Raw genomic sequence first — 23,954 nt, 5'->3', positions numbered from 1 at the left:
AACTGGTACCTAATAGCCTACAACTCATTGCAGATATTTTTCTAGTTCTTAAAAATGTGACCCATCTGAATTATATCTGCTTTTAAAAGAAAGCTCAACCATATGCACTTTTAGGTAGTTGAAATCATATTCAAACTATTCTCCTCATTCAAGTTCTCATCTGGAAAACTGAAATACTGTTTTAACTGTTCTGGTCTTAGCAGTCTGGAGTCCCCTGGAAGGAGAGCAGTCCTCATATTTCACCACTAAAGCATGAGAAAGCTACACATCTGAAACAGCTTTAGTATACTGAGTAATTCACATTCACTTAAGTGGATTAGCTGAAATAAGCATAATAAATGAAAGAGAATAAAATAAAAAACAATTTCACACCAAGTGAAGGCTTGACGTATAGGAAGTGGCAGCTCTGATGGCCCAAGGCATAGAATTAGTTTTGCCACTCGATAATTTGACTGATTCACTCGAGTGGCCAGAAGAGGACATTTTCTGCCTGATTTCAGTGTAATCAAGTCACCTGCTCTGCGATTGCCAGGGCCAAGTCAACTGCACGCTGCTGCACCGCGCCTGCGTGCCGTGAGTAGCAAGAACAGTGTTTTCTGCATATGTGTGCAGAATTACTGAGCTGTTAACGATAGTGAGAGTTAGCTACATCTGTACATTAGTGTATTTTCATTTGAGGCCATATATGCAATATTACAATAATCTATTCCATTAACCCCTTTATTTACATAAAGTTTGGAGCTACTGATGGAATGTTCTATCAGTTCTGGTGCGTTACTTTTAGTTAGACAAAAGAGGTGACAGATGCAAATGCAGAAAAAAAACTAATTGCAAGAGACTGGAAATATAAATGACATTTTCTGTCTTAATTAGAAATTACTATGAAATTCTTTAGAAAAAATTACAGTAAGATTTTGTGTTAAATAAATGTAACATGCTTTAAATACAATTTCCCTACTCGTACATATATTATATAAAAAGACTGTAATATACATGCAGAGATTTGGGAATGTGTATGAATAACTTGCATGACATGATGTCAGTTTTATTCCTGCTTTGCCGAACTGGGGGCAGACAGATAAATGCAATATATGTGCTCATCTTTAAGCATATGACCAGTTTCACTGGTTATTATTTATAGCTAACCTTTCAGAGTGATGATTGTATACTGCATGTCAAAAGAACAGAATTTTGTATTACTATTGAAAAGAATATTTTCTTCCCTTTATGCAAATATTAGATTGTAATAATGAGAGTGCCCCGTCAGGAGAGATAATCCACTTAGAAATATCATTATTATTAAGCACATCCAATCAATATGCAAATGTGAAAAACAGTAATTAAGCATTTTATTTTTTTTTACAATTGTGCAATGGTAAAAACAAAGATATGATGTGTATCAAAATGATTTAACATTTTATAACCAATTTTCTACTTGACATATGTTTCTGCATGATTCATCCACATTTTCCAGAATCAAAGTCCATGATCTGGCAAACTAAATCTGTTAATAAAATGAAAAGGTGACCTTGCTTAATTTAATAAATCTGTGTAGAAATACTCTTTCAACATGTTAAAGAATTACAAAAAGGTTATCATAGCTCGCTTTCATGGGAGAGTACTCTACCTTTTCCAGCTCATTTCTCAGGCTTTTACTGTAATTCATTAGATTACATAAAAACAATGTAGATCGTTATATTTTAATAAAGGCTCTCCTTTCCTAATAAAATGTCTGTCATTTACATTCAGGCATGTATTATATAAAATGCTTCTCTTTCTGAAATAAAGCTTTTCATATTCAAGTCACAGGAGATTGGTAGCTCTAGGAATTATTTTTCTTTGCAAAGGATTTTCAGGATGAATTCAGTTTCTAGACTGAATTCTCCAGACATGTGATCCTACATTTATCTTTAAAATAGGTACAATGCAGTAGCAGCAATGCCAGTTGCTATCAGCATGCCTCTCTGCAAACTGAAGAGGTCTCTCTCTTCAGCAAAAGGATGGCGTATACTATACTCATTAAGTCGGCTCGTTTTTCTTTACACCAATTAATGTTGACTGTGATAAAATATTTTATACTATATAAATACATTTCCAGTGAAATCTTAATATGGTCCCAGTCACTTAATGAGAATGATCAGACAATGAAATCTATTTTAGTTATGCTAGCTTCAAAATAAAAACGTGCACCTCTTCAATATGCTCAGTAAGATATGCTTCCTTTTCATCATGAATCCTAATTTGTTGCCAGCGCTTGGCATCATGTTTTATTACTGGGGAAGGGGCAAAAGAAGAGCACATTCTTTTTGTGCAGGAGGAAACACCAACTACAGCTGCTGTACTTTCTACATAGCAAAGGTCTGCTCCTTGGGAGATCAGCTATACAAGCAGCTTCTCCAGAAAGGACAGAGAGGTAGCCTTCATTGCTAAACTTGCTTCTCCCAATTTTCTGCATATGAATAAAAAATATGACAAAATCTTCTCTCACAGATTACCAGGGCAGTTTTTCACTACTTTACCTAAACTCAAATTGTCCCTTCCTGATCACACACAGCATTCTTTGCCTAGTTTGAACATATCTGCCCTCTTGCTTTCAGCGTACCAAGCTCTCCCCTCTGCAAAACACTATAGTAGTTTGCTTAAACAAGTGTTTTGCTACTAAGTAATCCAATCCAAATCAATGGGGTTATTTGTTTGCCTAATCTTAAAAACATACTTACGTATTTCACTTGCATATTTCACTCTACAGGTCTGTATGACAAGGACTGAAGCACAACAGCTGTTAAATTCCATTAAAAGCACTTAATACCTGACCAAAACTGTAACTGTGGAAATACATGGATTTAAGTATAGTACACACTTTTTAATCCAGTGAAATTTATTCTCTATTTTTTCTGAACAATTTGTAGCAGTGTTGTTATACCAAGAATTTTGCCAAAATACATCCTTACGAAGTGTTCCTTCAGGAAACCACGCTACTCAAATCTAATATAGATCTGAATGCTGCATTTTAAGATAATATTATTTATGTAAATGCTGTAAATTTTAGCATTGCAAACAGACGATGGATCAACATTTTTCTGCAACCACAGATGTATTAGCCAGTTACAATTATATCTATTTAAACTGTTATAGAACATTACCTCTCAAAGTCATAGGAATAAAAATTTAAGTGTGTGCAGGTATTTTGAGCTTAACCGGTCTTCTGAAATACTGCTGGATAAATCTAAAGCAGAGTAGAAGCATCAGTGAGGATGTACACTCCTTGTCTCTGGTGCTGTATGCCATAATATTCCAATTTCTGGTTTTAGCATAAAATATGCTTCTTTTAAAACAGAGACTCATGAACAGGCCTTATGTCACCCAAGGTAACAGTCCAGAATCTGAAGATCCTCGATTTGCTTACCAGAAGATCATCATCCTACAGTGCATTTGATGAGCCTTGTAACCAGCTAAATCAATAAGCCATTCTCCATTGGCGTGAATGTAAAAATTCTTCAATGACAATAAAACTTCAGTGAATCCAAAACACAGCTTCCTATATTAAAATGCAAGACTGTACTATATGCAGCCAGTCTGGAATTCTTACACAAACATTCTTAAGGCATTTAAATATACTTGTTGTGACACTGCTTAAAGGTACCAAATGGAAAACATTTCAGGCTCTTAACTAATTGTTCAACTTAATTATGCTACTGTAAAGGAAAATAAAACCTAACAAGAACTATTCAATTACAGTAACGTTATGCTGTTATTGCCAAAACAGTCCTCCAGAAAACAGAGAGTGTTGAAGATAAATGTTTCACACCTCTCAGTACTTTAAGATGACTTTAAGATGTTTCTTAATGATGACTTTAAAAAGCCAAAACAGTTTCATAGTCGGTTAAAGATGCAACAGAGAAAAGCAGACAGGAATTATGATCATCATAGACCTCAATGCCTTCAGACATCAGGCTAACAGAAAACCTGGTAGGAAAGAATGTCACAGATTATAAAATCAGACGGGAAAACTTCCTCATTTTATTAACTCTGTGATACTTGGGCCAACTTTTTCTAATGGTTCCCTTCCATCTGCAAATCAAGATAAATTCAGCGCAGATCTGCCCAAAGTGTCAAGACAATGCAGTCTTAATTCTCTCAGTGTGACCACTTCAGTTGAACTTTGTCACCTCAAAAGATGTAGAAACTCAGCAGGATCATTTTTTTAAAAAAATTGTACAAATGCTTAAAAATGGAAGTATATTATTGAGTTTCACCCTTCTCAGACAATATTTAGCAGCCGAGGCTATGTGTAAATTAAATTTACAACAAGGTTAACCATTCCATACATTCTCAACAGCTTTAACTATTCATTTGTCAAAAATATAATGTCCCACCCAGATAAAGCAGACACTAAAAATGGATCCCTAAAGAAAGATAATATTAAAAGAAAGAAGGAAAGAGAGGAAGCGAGTGACTCACAGTCACCAAGTATAGGTTTTAGATTATCAGAACTCTACTGAATGGCTGTATTTTAAAGAGTAATGATATGATCCTGCATTCCTCATTCACTCAAATTCATACTCCCTTCAGCACAGAAATTTGCTGGCATGAGATGGGGTGGTACTCAATCATGCGGCATACATGGTCTTTAATTTTAAAATCCAGTTAAATAGATGTTCTAACACCATTTTTTATCTAAGAACATTTCATGATAAAATAAAGACTGAGCATGTAACTTATTTGTCAGCTTTACTGTTTAGTGGATAACTTTCCTATGTTACTCACATGAGCTTTCATTTCCCAAAGCTATATGCATTCATTATGACAGTAAAAATGAAGAGTTGCTAAAGAGATGTATGCATTTTTATTATTGTTTGAAAAAATAGATCTTTCTACAGTCCTTTGAGCTTCTGAGTGTGTGATTTGTATAAAATATTTCTCATTTGGGGGACACACCAGATGGAGTGCAGGGCACTGTGGGATATGCCATTTATCACAATGACAGTGCGTAGGTAGCACTGATCCTCTCACCACAGGGGGAAGCTAGAGCTGCAAATGTGGAGCAGCATTAAAAGCCTGACGATTGGAGTTTGGCAACACTTGTACTACTCATTAACTTAATCATATTAATTTATTAGCCATATATATCAAAGTAATTCACTACCGAATTGTCACCAAGAACAATTTATAAACTGTTAACGTTCCCCATAGGCAGAGGAGTGTTGTGGCATCCTTAATCAGTATGTTTGCCTTTGATTAAAAATAATAATTTCTACCAAGCCAGGTAATGCCAACAATGACAAAGTCATGCATATGTTTCTCATTATAAATGGAACTTTAAAATGACATCTATGACAACTGGAAAAAAAAAAGGGTAATCATAAACAGTGAAATGAGCCACAAAAATAGAATGTAAACATACAAAAATGTTCAGTTAAGTGTGCTGAGAAAGGGAAGGGTTCCCTTAACGTTACAATCATCTGCTGCTCTCGGAGGCTTCAGGACTCCTGCCAGCAGCTGCCAGCCACAGTGGCCCTACATCAAACACCCTAAGAGGTGAAATCAGTCAAAAGATGTTCTGTAAAGTGACCCTGAGTGAATGCTTATTCTTCAAATAACAGCTCTTTCTTGGAAGCAGGCTTTACAACACAGAGAGGAAAACCTTTAGAGCCTGGTTTTGGCAATCCCAGTCCCTGCACCAACGCTACACGTGGAGCACATTTGCTGCCTCCAGCCCCACTGCACCCCTCCGCAAGAGAATGTCCTTGCTGCTCCTATGGCTCTGCTCTTCTGACCCTGAGCACATCTTACAGTTCCTCAGCTGGAGAGGTTGGCGGGCACTGGAGTAGCAGCAGTCTCCGATGGAAATAAGATGATGATCCATGGGGTTGATGGCACCAGGGAGTTCCCACCAGCAGCTCTGCACATCAGCAGAGCTATGCTGGCTGACTGTGTGCCCACCTTGATAAGCAGCAACTGCATACCAAAAACCTTGAAAGCCTCTAGTCTCATTTATTTTTCTAAAAAGGATATACCAAATTAAAGTACCTAAAGACTGCAGCAAATACTGGTTTATACTCTCTTTTCCACAGAAAGACTAAGTGGCTGCTGCTATCACTGCTGAATTGAAGTAATCCATGAAGTTACCGTAGTCCTGTGAGCTACTCTATTTATTTGAGTCCTACAATGATGTGACTTGGTATAGCTATTATAATATTAATTTCACCAAAATATTATTTACATTGAACTACTCAGTTCACAGCAGCATCTCTTAACTATAAGGCAAAACTATAATAAAGTATTCATATCTGTTCAAACAGGTAAGTATTTTAATTATTCCATTCTTAAAAACTCTAGACGAACAGATGATGAGACAGTGACTATTTTAACTGTCTGATAATGAAATAAAAAAGGATCACTTCAAGGGAGTGGAACTAATTTAGCTGATAGTGAAAATAGCAGTTTATCTTATGTATTTGGAAACACAAGTGGTTTGCTTCTGTCACCTGGGCGGACCAGTGTAAGAAAACAGGAGAGACTTGATGATAGGTGCTAGCAGTGGATTTAATCAGGAGGTATTAACACCAGGGAGGGCCTCGGCCATCCTGCCTGCTGGTGGCAGCACCAGCCACTGTCACTCCACACAGTACACAGCACAAAGTTTTACCTGGTAGGGAAACAATCAACTGGGGGTGAACCTCTGCCGAACCTCTGAAATTCTGAATCCTCCTGCCTCCCATCCAGCAAAGGCCACCAAAGTCAAGTATCCATTTGAAAATTCCTCGTTTTCCTTTTCTAACACACAATTGTCCATCAGCCAGGCTTCCTGTCATCTCCCACACTGAGCACTTAGCAGCCCTCAGCCCTACGTCCTCATTGCAATCTGCGCTGACCTATACTGTGCATACCCTGCCAACGCACACCGTATCAGGCCTACCAGACTGCCCACAGCTCCAGACACTAAATCACAGAACTATAAAATGGCAACACAAATGTTTTAAACAGGCTTGCATCCATCTTCCTGGCACCCAGTCTCACCAGACCTTCTGCTAGAAGGTGCTACCCCATCAGATTCAGCTACGGGATTCCCAGCACACATGCAGTCAGAGAGATGTCCATCCTACCACTTGAAAAAAAAAATTGTCCCAGAAAGCAGGTTTGTGCCCTGTACCACGATCTAACAAAGTTCTAGTGGCAGGATGATTTTCTTCATAAGACACCTTCTCCAATACCTTGAAAACAAGATGGAGCAGCTCCAAAAAGGTTTTATTGAAATACTAGCCATTCTACAAATTGAATAGAGAAAAACTGCAATGAAGACTTCCTATAATGGTTTTCTAACCTTTTTTAGGGATGACCTAAATGAAAGGTAGGAGGATTGAAGCTGACATGGTTAACTATCAAAAGACACACTATTCTTTCAGCTTCATTCCATATCAACAGTTTTCTGAACTACTGGCTTAAATCATGTAATGTATTGCAGCTTCTCTCCACACAGCACACTACTGGTTCAGACCCTAAAACTGCCTTGAAAATCTATTCCATAAATAAGTCCCAACTGCCTTGTTAAGATACACTGATGACAAAGACTTGTACATTAATAGGAGATAAAGCCTTTTTCTTGTTAATGTCACTTCATCACACTGCATTGTTTGAAGAACCGAGCCTTTGATGACCATCCCTCTGTGACATACAAGACTTTTCCTTTCCCCTCACAGCAGGCAAGGGCACTACGCTGATTTCCACATTTCTTACAGGAACACAAGAAGAAAAACACTTTCTTGTAAGTTAACGTGAAATGGACAGTACTTAAATATCAGCTCTTGAAGGATGAAGTTTGGGCATGGTTATTGTGCTGTTTACACAAGCCCTTCCCGGTGGCATGCATCCCAGACACACCACCTCATCTTTCTCAGTCACAGCAGTTTTAACCACCCTGCTGGTCCAGTCTCATCATAACTCTCATATGTTCCCATTCCCCAAATGTGGAAGGTACCTACAAATATTTTTAAAAGTCAAGGCTTCACTTACGGTTCCTTCACAAATTACTTACGTGTAAGAGTAGCTGCAGTCCAGTTTGCCAAGAGGTAAAAAAATTACACTCTGCACTGGGAAATGCAGTATTCCTAATTTAACTACCTGTTTATTATGTGAAAATGACCACGTAAACTGAGCTGACACAAACCAAATGGGTGATGAAAATAACAGCACATTTCAAGGAGTGGAAACACAGATGGCTCACTCAAGTCTGCAGGAAGTTACTAATCATCACTCTGTAATACCCTCTACAGACAGACCTGTGAGGTCTGCAGCCAGAACAGCAACTTCTTGAGACCTATCCATCTAACCAACAGCAAGCCTGGACACAAACTCCTTCACTTTAACTTGACAGAAGACTGAAAGAGGAGATAAAACTGAAAAATGCAATGGATGGATTAATCGGGCTGCATTTGCTGATGTGGAGTCTGTTACTAAAATGAGCTTATCTGAAGAAGAAAACAACTCAGATGCTAAGTTGGACACATTAGAAAATGAGGTAGCCGCATAAGAAGAGTGAGTGTGATATTTTATTTTTTTTAGAACAATGTAGGCAGATTAACATAACCACCTGCATATCTGTACTGTCGGAAGAATGGGCAAAATCAGACAGAGAGATTATCAAGAAGTGGACTAGAAGACACTCAAAAGAAATGCTATGGGCAATTAGACTGCAGTTAGAGGCAGCAGGTAACCAAAGAAGTCACCAAGACGAAAGAGTTGTTCTTGCCTCCATATCAGCATCCGCTCTACTTGAAGGGATGGATCCAGCCCTACCGTGCTGCGAACTCTCCCGAGTCTCGGCCCCATCCCAGGTCCTGCTCCCCTCTCACAGCCACCTGAAACACCGCCTGGGAGCAGACAGTGCTCCCTGCAGAAAGTCTCCGCCAAGCTGGCAGGTCACTGAGCTGGGGGCAGCAAGGTACAGGAAACAGATTCAATTTTACATACAAATTCTGTGGGCCAAAACTGTCAGAGCCAAAGCAAATTATATGCAGGTGAGAACACAAATAACCAAATTAAAACTTAGCCAGTAGACAACTGGTTAATACCCTTGCAACTTTTATCCCAGTCTATTATCCAGCACTTGGAAGTCTGGAAGAAAAAACTCTCTTCTGTGAGAACTGTTAAAACACATTTTGTTCTTAGTTCAGCCAAAAGGAAAGAATCCAATTGCAAAAGTGTTGAAGGCAACCAGAGCAAAGCAGTCAGTAATTAAGTGTAAACAGGTATAAATAAAGCTAATGGAGGCTTCATATCCCGGATGCTCCATCAAGTTTACAACAGCCCAACTCCCCATTGAGTTTACAAGTGGCTCTTTTGGCACCTTTCCTTACTCAGCAATTCCCCCAACTTTTACACTGTTCTTTCTTTACGAACAAGATAAAACAACTCGAAAACTTCAGGAGCTCTGATTCCTGAGTGACAAGCCTGCAGAGGCAACCAGTACGAAGCTGCCCTGCTGCGGGGTGGCGGCAGGGCTGCTTCGTTTGTGGGGACCCGTCTTGTCCAGGGCACTCAACAACGCTGCGATGCTCTGGAAACAGGCATTTTCTCCCGCCTACAAGATGCTTGCAAAACTCCCTTTCAGCTGCTTGAGGCACACTGTCTGTGACTTTTGGTGCTTGGTCATGCAGAAGTTTTCATAGGCAGCTCCCAAGGTCACGAAAGCGGCCAGCCTCAGGTGAAAGACAGTCCCCCAGGGCCCATCTTCTCATGCAACCCTCCACATGTTAGATAAAGTGGGGTGTATACCACTCATCACTTCAGACTCCAAACAACTTACAACAGTCTAGAAATTCAACTTAATTTTTTTTTACTCAAACTCTGATAATCAAAATATCTGAGACACACAGCGTATGTCTATGATACTATTTTACTGGGCAAACTCAGCACACTGCATCCTAAAATATTTCCTAATATAAAGCAATATAGCAGTCTGCATAATTTGACATCCTATTTGCAAACACACAAAGGGCGGCAAAGCAATATGGAATATTCTGGATTTCTGACAAGACATTAATCAATGCAAGGTGGCTCTTGTGCTTTCCTGTCTATTGGTAATAACATAAACACCACCAAATCCATGAAATTCCTGAGCTGAGAACGTGACAGAGATAACTAAAAAACCCCTCATTTATAAACTGCTAATAAGAATGAAGACCCAGGTCTTGATCCCTACTACGTACGTGAACAGCACATGAAGTTGCACTAGCTCAACTGTGGCACCTGGCTCTAGCAAAATGCTTTCATATTTTATTAACTCCTTGAGTTAAGGTTTCTGTGACTATTGCTTAAGAACGTTCATTCGCACTGCCACAGTGATAAAGGTTACTGGTTCACTGTGAAGTCCTCATGACATTTGGAGTTGTAGGAGAAATTAAAGATCTCAGCTTTGTTACTCCCCTGAACACTGAGAACCACTGAGGCACACAGTTGCAGCTCAACAGGTTCTGCAAGCAGAGTAATCTGCAAGATCAAGACAGAAGTGACTATACTCCTATCAGTAATTTTTTTTAATTCTGCTTTTCCTGTAAGATGTTCTATGACTTTATATTCTGCTAAACACTTCACTAAATTTATGGGGATACAATATATTTAGACTAGACTTTGACAGTAAACCTAAAACTGCTAAGCCTGTTGAACAGTTAAACAATTACTTTTATGAATATAGTCTCTTAATATAGCTTTATTACAAAAATAAACTTACCTTTAGCACACAGCAATTAATAAAAAATTAAAACACTCATCAGAATAAGTCAAGATTTAATTTAAACTCTATTAATAAATTAATGAAGTGAAATGAAATACTATGCATTGAATTATGTTTAGGGCTTGTTTATAATCTCACATTTTTTCATGCTAGTTTTTTCATACTATGATACTGAATGCAGATTATTGAAGTCCAATCCACTGTGGCAACGCGGACTTATCTGCTTTTCAAGTGTTTCTTTTATAATTCCTACAAGCATTTCTCTATCTTCCCAGCATATATTAATGATGTTACAATACAATACGCATTAGCCACGCTGTTCATATCCCATGAGAACTAAAATACACATGCATTTGAAAGGAAGAAATGCATGCTACAGGGCTCTGAGACAATAGTTCATTTTCTCAGTTTTTTTTTTTTACCTTTAACTAAAATAACACATTTAATGGAACTTCCTGTAAGGAAATTACAATTAATAAAGAACTAAATTACAAATACATTAGATTTCAGTCACTGCAGCAACAAAACAGAGTTTTCATGAACACTCAAAAAATCCAATAACGTAACCTCTGGTAAAGCTTGAAAAAGCCCTGAAGGACAAGGCAGTTAGATCAATATTAGTTTATTTTAACTGCTGTGCAGTACGAAGAGATGAGGCTGATCATCTGATGGATTTTATTACCTGTCGGAGAGATAAGTCCTGGTGATAAGAGGCCTGGAACTCCATGGGGCAGAAGACGTGCGTTTTCTTGTATCGCAACTCCTAGTGAACGCTTGGGGGGTCTTCCTGGTCGTGAGCTGATGAAATAAGAGGATAAATGAAAACGCATTTTCTTTGTGAAATATTTGCTTACTACACATGGTATTGATTTGTATAAAATATAGGAACCATCAGTGATATACATAAATATATCAGAAATTCTCTTGCCTAGGAAAAAAGAAAAATAAGTTGATTACACATACAAGAATTGTACAGGTTTCAAATAAACGAACAATAAACTGTCAAACAGCACCTATAGTTAGCACAATCATGAGTTTATAGTTACATAAATTACTAGAAAGCTAAGAGGTTTTTTTTTAATCTGCAGCACAAGACCAGAAAGAAAGCAATCCATATTTCTAGCCCTATTGTACCACTACTTCACTATATAATATCTTTTTCTTAATATTCCTGCCTGCAAAATTGAGCTCAAGAAATTCCCGTGAATGTGTAATTCATGTGTAAAGTCTTGAAAATGCAACTCGATGCATTACTCGCCTCACAAGCCATGGTTTACAGGGGTTGTGGATGAACGATGCAACAACTAGAGGGACTCCACAGCTGTTCAGATTGGGTGCATCAGAATTTATTAGCTCAGACCCTGTGCTGGATGAATACAGCCATGCTGCTTGCAGCCACCGCTATGAACCAGCTCAGGGCTGACCAGGCATCTCAACCTGGCTGACCAGGCTGCTTTGCAGAAGGCACATCCTACATGTACTTTACTACCCATACAGTAGTCAAGCTCTTCCATTATCCAGGGCTTCCATGACCTTACAGGTGGCTAGTGGAGAGGGGTCTCGGCAGTAACTGCACCAAAGTCTATGTCACACACCTGCACCACAGAAAACTAACAGTTGTGCTGCCTTAAGATAAGAAGTTGAAACCTTGAATGCAACATATTCTTAAGCCTTACCTTCTGAATCACAGCAGATAATTGCTTACTTCTGAAGATGCAACAATAATTTTAACACCGAGCTTTTCCAACACTGACTAATCTTTATGGACTGACTGGTGTTTTAATTACCACAGACCGGTTAAACCAAGAATGCTAGCCCAACCCGTCAGAAATCTCACTGTCCCTTGAGTAGCTTACGAATTTCGATTGCAGTTTTTAATCCAAAATGTTAAAGGTCTGTTTATAGACCTGTTACATTTAATTATTGTTTTTAACTACTGCATTTACCCCTGACATCACTATGCGTACATGAAATCATCCTACACAGCTGCCATCATAATACAGATATTTACAGACCAAAAAACCACTTGAATCAACTATTCCCCATGCCAGCTAATAAAAATGCAACCTCCTCATGCTTGGAAAAGTATTGCTGCTTCGATTTGGTCAAAATAAATTTTCCTCTGTTAAATAACAGTGCTTTTGATAAAATATAGTGAAACATTGTGTAAAATAACTAAGCTGCAATAATGAATGAGGTTGGAATAGAAAGCATTGCCAAAATGACTTCTAGTTCACAAAGAAATTTAAGTTAAACTTCACTCCATCAACTTACAGTGGCAAAGTCCTTCATCAATGTAAGGCAAACTCTGTGTTTAAATGAAGACAGCTTCCAGCAACACTACACAGAGGCACCATTAACCTGTTAATTTTTCACAGCGTGCTCGTGTTATTTTGTTTTACTGTACATCAAAGTAGCACAAAATCATTTTTTTGGTTTATTATTTTATCTCTATAAAACTATTCCCCCCTCTTTTTTAGCTTCGGGTTTGTCCATTTTGTATTTCATTTTATTCAGTACTTTTTCCATTTTTCTTTTTTATGCTTTAAGTTGTTTATCATACTATGATGGCTACATAGTAAAGCCTACTACAAGATCCCAGACTCACTAGGCTACCATAAAGTAAACCTAAAATAAGAGTATTCGAGTTTCACAGGAAGTCAGATACACACATGCATTCTCTATTAAAAATCACCTGCTGAAATCATCCACTGCACAAGAATATTGTCTAACAGAGGCTGGTGTGTGGTGGTTTTAAACAAAAAAAGAATCATTGCTCTTTTGATTTACAGAAGCCTGTACTTATACACATGCATGTGTAAGTGCTTAGTTGGCACTTACTGTCTGTGAAAAAAATTTCAAAACAGCTAAAATTAGCAGATTTCTCCAGCAGAAGAGCTCAATCGACAAAACTACAAAACTTTCTTTCTTAAGCTGAAATACTAACAAATCTTTTGCACGGAACTCCATATATTGATATTAATCTAAGAAAAACATTTTAGAAATTAAACAAACTGTTTTAAAAGATTCTATGAAGAGACATTTTATTTATGATGTGGGTTTTCAGAGGAAGAAGAGGGGAGACAATGGATTTTTCACTCCTGATTATGCAGTTTTTGCACAGAGAACAGTTTCTGTTGATGACTCTGTTGACTCTGAGCAGACAACTCGTAGCCCACAAGTTTACCACATCAGATCTTAAGGTGTTTTCCAGCATATACTACAAGCAGAAGTGAAACCCCTCCAATCTGTGATTATGTACTGTACAGGATGCCCAGGGTTTAAAAAAAAAAAAAAGTTTTAGGCAATGATGAAAGAGAAGTTCACACCAAAACTTACTTGGGCCCCTTTCAGAGTCCCACTGATCGCATTTATATCCTGCCCACTTACACAAGTAAGGCAAGCACCACTGGGAAAACACAGCACTGTTTTCTCGGGGTTTTGGTATCTTTGCGATTGTGGTCCTTTTGGGGAAAGGGTTTGATAGACTCTGAATAAATAAAAAAAAAAAAAAATAAAAAAAAAAAAAAAGAAAACATACTTCTAACCTACTCACACCCTTTTAGTGAATATTACTATAAAGCAGTAACTACTAGGGGCCAGATTCTGGTCTTACTTACAGAGCCGTAGCCATAATAACAGGGTTGTTCCCAGCTGATTCTGGTCAAATAAAATCCAAGTCCTTTGTCTCTAATTTAATATTAGCTTTTAAATGAAAAACTCGAGGCTGGATACTACTTAGAGCTGACTGACTGTCACTCATACAACACCTGCAAAAGAACCATTTGGGTCTTTAACACTGTGTTCTCTAGTTTACAGGTGAACACCTTTAATGCTCTATGTCTGGTCCTGAACTAAGGAAATGAAGTGAAGAGACACCCAGCACCCCGATACAATACTGCCGAGCCTGCAGCAGATACCTCCCACTTCCAGTAGATTGCCTGGAGATGACCAGAGAACACGTGACCTATCATGAAGCAAGGTCTTTTCCTTGGGAGGACCCCAGAACCTATAGAAAGCACCTCCTTAGCACATCTGAATCAAAACACTTCCAGTCCCGTTTTGGCCAGAAACAAATTTTCCATCACTTTTGTTTAAACATGAAACCAGAAATTTTATAGAGACAGGACAGAAATGTTGGCTCTAAATCTTATTTTTTAATAATATATACACAAAGGAAACAATAACATTAGTAGATTCAAAATTTTTATGGTATTTACTTTATGTTGTGAATATACTGCTGTCAGGGCTGGGGCTGGCACCAGCAAGCCATGAAATCTCACCGGTCTATCTCAACACTCCTAGTACCTAGTATGGTCTCTATCATTTTATGAAGTCTAAAATTTTGACAAATTTCACATTTACTATTTAAAACCTATTTAGCCTTCACGATTCAGAGAAAATTTCTAATACGTGCCTTGAACAGAAATCTTAAGGCAAGTGGAATTATCGTTTGGGGAGAGTAAGACATCATTTGTAATTATGTAAGTATTAGCATATAAATGCTAATAGTATTAGCATATAAATATTAACTTTATTTAATATTATTTCTCCTAATCTTTTGTCACCCGTCTCTCTTTTTAAAATAAAGTTATATATTCAAAGAGTCTAGAAAAATCTTTTCCTCATTGATAACAAAGGAAGCATAAACAGGAACAATCAGCTTCAAACAATTTAAAATGTGTTTCTTTGAGATTCTAATCTACATAAACCTTATGTTTGCCATCAATAGGCCTTTGTGAATGGAAAACTACTCAATTCTAAATTCGATGTTACTTAAGTTAGAAACTGCTAATTTATAGATACATCTTAAAAACATTTTAAAGTACAAGAGTTATGGCCACAAGTGAAGACCATGGAGACTGAAACAGAAGTACAACACTGTTTCTCATTAACAAATTTAGCAATCTTATTCTTTTTACTAAATAAATGCAAATAAATTGCTCAGTTCAAAGACTATACTGATTAAAATTCTATTATTATCTTTCAAAACCAAAACCAGAAAGCCCTTGGGTCATCAGCTGAAAGCGAAGATGACTGGAGGTTTTGGTTTTTTACCTGCGTTTAGCACTGTGGTTATACAGTCATTGTTGCCATCATCTCCACCTCACCCCCTCAAAAAAAAACACTAACTGAAAGAGAAAAATGAACTAATCTGAATATTGTTCATTTTTGCATTTTGTTTGGAACTAAATTTGTCAGAGACTAAATTACATTTTAAGCAGTATATTCGACAGTTAAAATTTATATAATAAAATGTTGAGAAATGGTTCATTAATGTCTGTTTTTCCTTTATTTTCCACTCCTGTTGAGAGCTAATTTTATTATTTTTTCCTCTCAAAGTTTTATATATTCCCTAGACATCCCAAGGATTTTTAATTTGAATCAAAACATAGAATAAGACTATTTTTGTGATTTTGTTAAAATTACTGATCAGCTTCATCTTTTATAACTCTATTTTACACTCATTACAGACAACTATATTTCATAAAATCCACAAATTCACCAACACTTTGTAAAATGTAATTAATCAGTACAAATATACAGCACATCATTTTTGATGTATGATAGTGCTCTACTTTTGTGCTTTTAAATATAGGAGACTTACTAGAATCAGAAGTGAATTTGCATATTAATCAAGACAAATAAACATGTGGTGATTTAACTAGGAAACTGTTATTTGGATGACAATTTAATCAGCACAGGTTGAAAGGTCCATCACTGCAGCATCCTGTTTCTGCTAAAATATTGATTGCGTTACTGATTTCAGTAATGCTTTATTTTACAGGGCACAAATAACCATGTAATTACTCTTTAATTGAATGGTAATTGCTTGCTGGCAATTATTTGTTAAGTTTTGGAGTTTAATTACTAGGTTATTTGTGTTTTCTGAAATAAAATGTTGTGTATTAGTAGTCCAAAATATTTTCTGTATGAATGGTCTGTCAAAACCAGAAAAGTAAGTTAGGATGGTATGAGTTTGACACATAACACTATAACACTAAAACTATTATTAAAAGGATCAGGTGAATCTTTGAATGTTTTCCCTTTACAAAATTAACATTAGATATAACATTTGTAAGATAAATGGAGGAATACTGTACCACAGAAGCATGATTTCCTCTGGGGTCTAGTCCACCATTTAGCATAATTTATCCTGATGCTTTGCTTTTCATTCTCTGGTCTCCTTTAGAGGAACTGAAATAGCATCCTATCCTCTTGAGAGCAAAGAACAAACCAAGTAGAAATATATTTCAACAGTACTTCATATTTCTGCAACTGAAGTGGATTACCACCAGCACATTATCTTAGCAGCCTATAAACTTTGTAGACTTGGCAGTTAGCTAGATAACAAGGGAAAGCATTATGTCTTGCAGTGTCAATGAAATATGATACGTTCTGTGATATATTTATTCCAAGTTGTGATAGATGAGGTACCCAATACTTTGATCGTTAAGATTTGAATTTTACTTCTACACTTTTCATTTTTGTCATCAACTGTTTATGAATTGGCAGTAGACAAGTCTAGCAAGGACTGCTGATTTTGTTTTTTCAAAAGATATCCAGTTAATAAATTAATTATTGATTCCACAAGGCATGAGCCATTTGGTATAAAAATATGCTAGACTTGTGATTTAGGAAGCTCTGATATCTATTACAGATTTCTTCAATACCCACATATTTTATTAGGCTATAAGGAGAAACACAGAAGTACTATATGACATACTGGATAAATTGCTCTGATGACAGAGCCAGTAACTGGTGCAAGTACTCAGAAGTAAAAAACAAAAAAACAACCAACAAAAAAAAAACCCAACCACAAAAAAAAATTAATCTTAGTTCCTTTCCTGAAACTGGAACAGGAACCGCAAAATAAAATTTTGCTCTCCTCAAAGATCATGAAATATTTCCTAGTGATTGTGAAAGGTACTCTTTGAAGCTTTTACCAAAAAACGTAACATCCTGATAATCTGAGTTAAAATTATTTCCTTTTATTATCCTAAGATTTTTAGTTGCAGCACGGATATAAAATAATCTCCTTGCTTTGGCATTTATTACAACATTTCAAAGATGCCAATGGTAGTTAAACTCTACTTGACCTTTCAGTGTTTAAGAAGAGAAGCAAACTCTGACCTCGCAGCAACCTGATTCTGTCTCCTCTCAGCACTGGCAAACTGATCACTTGTCTAACCATTGCAGGACATTGGATCACCAGCCACATCAAAGGCAACAAGAGGCAATTCAGCAGGAGGAAAAAAGTCATCCATGCAAAATGGGCAATTAACATTAATCATACATGAAGTTGTTTGAGCTGATAACTAGAACCTGGTCCCTATGGCAACTCTCATAAAACAGTGCCCACACAGGCACAAGGAGAGCCACAGCTCATCTTCCATGGGCTCAGTGCGCTCCCTTCTCACTGCAGCAGACAGAAGGAAATTGTGGAGAAAAGCTCTGACACTCCAAAACAAACTCCTCCCACTCAATTCTCCAGGGTTTTTCAGTGAGGAAGGTCCTCAACATCAGCCTCCGTGAAAATGTCCATGCAAGTTTGTTCCTAAAGCATCACAAATCTGAACTTTTTTTCTGTCATTATGAATTGGTGTTACTGTTAGGAAAAATAAGACTCCTTAATACCACTGAATTGTTCAGAACCAAGGCTATACATCTCTATTAACTTTACCATTAAGAACGGAAAGTAGCACATTATCATTGTGTTCTTCCTAAAAACCACAAATTAGTGAAAGTCCAATATAGACCTGAATAATATCACACACGCTTCCCTTGTCAAGAACTAGGCTGGTTAGTTCAGAAACATCCCAGTCGACGCAAACTGTATATGCAGCAGTGACAGCAAGCAAACAATTGCATCAGCTGACCCCCTGTAGTATATGGCCCCTCTTTCTCTTTTAACACGCAGCCTCCAGGTATCCCAGCTCACAGCCCACAGATGGTTTCTCACGCACAGACATCTAAATTGGGTTCGACTCCAAACTCGAGGCCAGTAAAACGGGCTGCCTTGGGGCCGATCTGCTGCATCTTCCCAAGTACTCCTGACCTGGAGGAACCTCTTTCTTCCAGGCCAGGAGCACTTTAGCACCTGTGATCTCCCATTTGGCTTCTACCAGCGCAGTCTATAGTGACATGGAGGAGTTGGAAGTGTGATTCACCAAGCCTGTTACTAAGGTCCACATACAGGTACTCTCCTGAAATTACTGCAGTGAGTTTTGGTCCTTAGGGGATGAAGGTCCCTCAGCCACACAGCTACCCACCCTTCACCTAAACTTTTCCTTAATTTTTGCATGCGTCCTGTTCCTATCCCACCCAGTCAATTTCCTCCAATCCCTCTCTCCCATGTTTAACCATTTTCCAACCTTCTGAATCTTTCTCATTTTATGCTCTTAAACCATCCACTTCTGTCTTTCAGACCCTAGCTACCTATAATTGCTTCCCTCTCGTCTTCTACCTCCTGCCAAATTCCCAGTTACCCTCTGGTCCTGGTCTCATCTCTACGTTTTTTTGGGAGCTCCCCACCCCACTGAGAGCAGCTCCAGTGCAAACTCCTACTATATCTTTCATACTCCCCCTATGACTTTTATAACTCCTGATAAGGAGAAGAGGGGATGCCTGAGCACACAAGCTGAGACAGCCACCTAACCAAATGCTTTCTGCCTCCTCCTTCACTTTCATCCCCTGGAATGGTGTGGCTGACAGGATGAGGAAAGCTGGTCTCTCAGCAACCCTGCCTGCTCCTGTCCCAGGGGCTGGCAGGACAGGCAGGTAGTAGAGTAGAGGGCATTCAGCACAGCAGCAGCTAAAATCCTCCTCAAGTCTTAACCTTCTGTACTTATTGCCATAATCACTTTTAGCAATAACCCAAGTCATACCACTCATACAGATGTCCAAGAATACAACACAGCAGAAATAAACCAAACCACCACTCATCCAGCTGGATATTATTTTTTGCTAAATGCACCAATTCCACAGTTATCCCAATGCTTTATAGCAATGCATATGAGAGAAGCCATAAGTCAGACTCTTCAGAGTATGAGGCAACGGCAAAATGCAAGAGCAGCAGCACTAGCATTTGGGGTGTCAGTGTTGGTGGGTTCACCCACGGAATCATAAAGTTGAAATAGGCCTCAGAAGATCACCTACTCTCTCTACCTCTGCCCCAAGGCAGGATCAAGTACACTCAAATCATTCTTGACAAATGTTAGTCTAGCCTGCCTCGGAAAACACTCGGCGCTGGAGGTTTCACAACATCCCTAGGCAAATCCACACCAATGCTTAGGCTAGCCTTCCTATCAGGAAAGGTTTGTGGGGGAATGGGGACTGACATCTAACCTAGTTCTCCGCTGTAATTTAAGCAAGGTACTTTTTGCCATCTACTCAGCAGACATGGAAAACAACTTATATTTTCCTGCTTTACAGACACTCTATTTTTTGAGAATTCACGATATTTTGCCTTTGTGAGGTTTTCATACACACAGATGGAATTTATAGACTTAGTGTTTTATCTCCATGATCTTCAGACTCCCTGAACATGTGCTACAAACAGCAAAGGTACACACTTTAGCCCCAGATTACAGGTAGAAATAAGTGTAACTTGACCCACTTTTTTTTTTTTCTTTTCCTTACACTGCATACGTCCTATTCAAACTGAATCCTGTTTAAAACAAGCTTTCCATTTTGTCCAGATCTTTCTGCAACCTATTGCCATTCTCCAGTGTGCGTGAAACCCTTGCTGCCTTGGGTACTGTCTTTAAGTTTCATAAGCATTTCCTTCTTTTTTTTCATCAACCAGGAAATTATTGAAGTGCCTGCACCAAACTGAACACAGCCCCCATACTCAGGACATGCTTCCAGGTGTATCTCAACTAACAGTAACCATTGTCTCTGCATGGTTTTCCAGTATGCTTGTTTCTAAACATGCATTTTCACGTGGAACATATTTCTCTAGTTTGCTTAAAAGAAAGTCATGTGACACTTTGTTAAAAAAGAAGCTGCTCTTCCCAAAATTTCCACATACATAACATTCTACAAATTGCACAGGACTGACAGACAACCATGCCAGTAGTATCACCCTTGGCAGACATATAGATGCTGTGACAGTGAGACACCAAACAGGAGCAAGTTGGCTCCCCTGGATAACAAGCAAGGGAGTCAGGCAAGCCAAGTTCCTTTACCCTGTGCATTGCTCAAGTGGCCACCCACAGACCTTCTAGGTAGCAGAGAAACCCTCTGTTCTAACATTCTCTAAATTACACCTGTATAATTATTTTCTAGGTGCCAGCTATGCCTTGTACCTCTGTGGCAAGCCAGAGAAAGCCCCCTGGCTGGGGAGAGGAGATGCAATGCATTGTGCTTTGGTCTCCTTTTTTAGCCCACAGCAAATTCTTAGTTTCCGCGTTTTCCACAACTGAGTCCAAAATATCTCAGATTATTAATACCAGTGTTGACATCTTCTCGATAAAGATTCATTAAATTTTTTCTTTGTCAAGGAAAGAAAGGTGATGGAATGGACAATTTAAGGGTTGACTACTCACCTGACAGAAAGTATAACTGTGAAGCTATTTTATACTTCATTTACTTGACCTAGTTACAGTACTTCTAACCCCAAATATTCACAAATCATGACCCTGAAATTATGAGAATAAATAAAAGTCTAATGTTTTTAAAGTTCCATTTTGCACATTTTTATTCAGCATTTAATTTTGTAATATTTCAGTTTCAAAAAAAAAAAAAACACACTTTAAGTTTTCTTCTTTAGAAAGAGACAGAAGAGACTGAAGAGAGTAGCGTTGGGTTTTTCTCCTGAAGTTTCACAACTGAAAGCTGAGATTCTCTAATTAGTTGACATGTAAATTTAGAAGCTTCTCAAAAAAAAAAAAAAATGAACAGGCACTAAGAATTATAAGAAGTGCAGAAGTAGAAGTCTCCTTCTGCAGTAATTGTGATTGACAGTTATCACTAGGAGTTATCTGTGGCTCTTAGTCTTGCTCCTGTATGAGACAGGGTTGGCATTTCCCTGCCTACTACCTAAAGAGGTCTTTAGATACTATAACAGAATTGAAGAAAAGACTTTTATTTTAAAAAAAATGTGGGTCTGATTCATCTTCAATAAAGCTATCTGGAAAAATATTGAAGCAGTACAGAGAAGTATAAAATTATCTAATTTACAGTAAATTTATTTTTTGCAAAATATCATTGTCTCACTACATCTCAATGCACTACACTACCTCACTTAAAAAAAGATCACGAATTCAGGACTACTTGCTTTTAACTGTGCAAAAAGATAATACAGAATTTAAATGAGCTTTCTATAGATTTCTTAAACAGATATATTAAAAAGCCCTGCTAAAGTACTCTTAAAATCCTATGATTGTGAGTCAATACCAGATAATATTCTTTGTAAGACTATTCCATTCATAGACACATCTTACAGATTTATCCCCACCAAGGTCTACAGGACCTTATTGACTAGGTTATTTATTTAAAACTTGAGTTTGGGTCTACAGTCAGAAAAAGTACCCGAATTCTTAGTATTCAAATGTTACTGTAATCTAGTTGCAATACAAAACAAGTGATTGATTCTTACTCAAGAAAGTTTAACTGCTTATTTCCAAAGTCAGGCAATTCAAATTAAGTTTCAAACCAAAAAAGGATTTTGGGTTCATTGAGACTTAAAATTTTAAATAACTCTTTCTGAATTACTTATGACCATGCCTGCAGACATAAAAGTGCCTCAACATTCCTGCTGTTAATTTGTTCCTGTCAAATAACACTTGTCGCAGGAAAAAAAGGGGAATAAATTACCAAATTTCAGAATTGGGGTGATTCACAGCTGTAGACAAGATCAAAGGCCTATGTAACACACTGCACCAGCTCACTTTAAGGGTATGTCAGTAATGAAATTGAAAGCATGACTACAGCACATGTACACATACACACACACCAATTTAACGTAACTACATTAAATTAGTAACTGTAGCAGTGAAGATGCACTGGCATGGACAAAATACAGTTCATTTAGCAACTTGAGATCATACTCAGTGGGACAAAGTTCCTGCTGCTGTGTCTTTAGTACTATTGTTACCCACTCTGCGTAGGTTACACCTAGCAGGAGGGGGCCTGTTGGTGCTGGAATCATGCCACTAACTACATACCCAGAACCACAGATTTAAATTACAGATTTGTTGTCAAAACAATGCTCACCTAAGATGTCCAGCTAAACCAAATGTGAAAGTGACAGAGATACTGCCAAGTTTATAATGAGCCTTGCAAACATCAGCTCAGATACTCGCATAGTTCTACTTGGATTTTGAATCCAGTGAAAGCTGTGAACCACTGGAGATTATAGGCAATATTATTATGCAATTTACATTCTGGCTACTTTTTAACTTCCTAAAATATCTGATTATTCAGTATGTAGAAGAAAGCCACTTGAAATGCTTTTAGGATTATTCCACCTGTATGTGGAAGCTCAGCACTGATATCAGCTGGGGTCAGCATGGGAACAAACGCAGCTCCATTCCAAACGGCTCACAGTTCATGTTAGCAAAGACACAAACAGAATAAAGATTTTACATGGGCAAGCACTTAATGGCTCGCCTTCCTCATCAGGCCACAGAAAGTGTCAGTTGCTCTCTTTCATTAAGCTGCAAAACCAGCATATGGACAATCACACAGGACCACAGAGGTCTCTGTTACCTGCTACTATTCACTGCAAGTCTGTTCAGAGCCTGATGGGCTTCCTTTCCTGACTGACAGCTCAATTTCTGGGCTGTCAGCAGGCTCTGCCCCGGGCTGGAGGATATCACTCAACCAGCCATCACTCCTTGAAGACACAGGTCCCAAAAACAGGACTGTAAGGCTGAATCACAGACTGTCTCTTGGGAAAAGGAACATGAGAGGACCTCATGGTAACAACGAACAGTCTCAATCTCGCCTACGAAGAAAATATTTGAATGAGAAAATGACCTATATAAAATCTTCAGGATTTGTCCCAAAGACAAAAAGTAGTATTGAACTGAAAATTGAATGAGAAAAGGCAGGAGGAAACTCACTTTCATTAATGTAGCTGAACATCACAGCTACATTGTTCAGCATACAGTCCAAACTAGTGCACAGGTACATGCCATTACACTGAGAAGCTGTAAATCTGCCTTCATCTGAGTTAATTTAGTACCAATTTTTTCAAGTACTATTTTATAGTTTC

General features: G+C 38.0%; 1 protein-coding gene across 3 annotated transcripts in view; it reads right to left on the bottom strand.

Annotated features, from left to right (window-relative positions):
- Positions 1–23,954, bottom strand: part of DACH2 (dachshund family transcription factor 2) — a 303,611-nt gene that overhangs the window by 137,296 nt on the left and 142,361 nt on the right. For all 3 annotated transcript variants that reach the window (XM_063346550.1, XM_063346551.1, XM_063346549.1), the window contains exon 2: positions 11,415–11,530. In XM_063346550.1, coding sequence (XP_063202620.1) covers positions 11,415–11,530 — 116 coding nt within the window. The remainder of the gene's footprint in view (positions 1–11,414; positions 11,531–23,954) is intronic.

The sequence above is a fragment of the Chroicocephalus ridibundus genome, chromosome 9, assembly GCF_963924245.1.
Source record: "Chroicocephalus ridibundus chromosome 9, bChrRid1.1, whole genome shotgun sequence".
NCBI classification, from domain to species: domain Eukaryota; kingdom Metazoa; phylum Chordata; class Aves; order Charadriiformes; family Laridae; genus Chroicocephalus; species Chroicocephalus ridibundus.
This window is presented reverse-complemented; position numbering and strand designations above follow the sequence as displayed.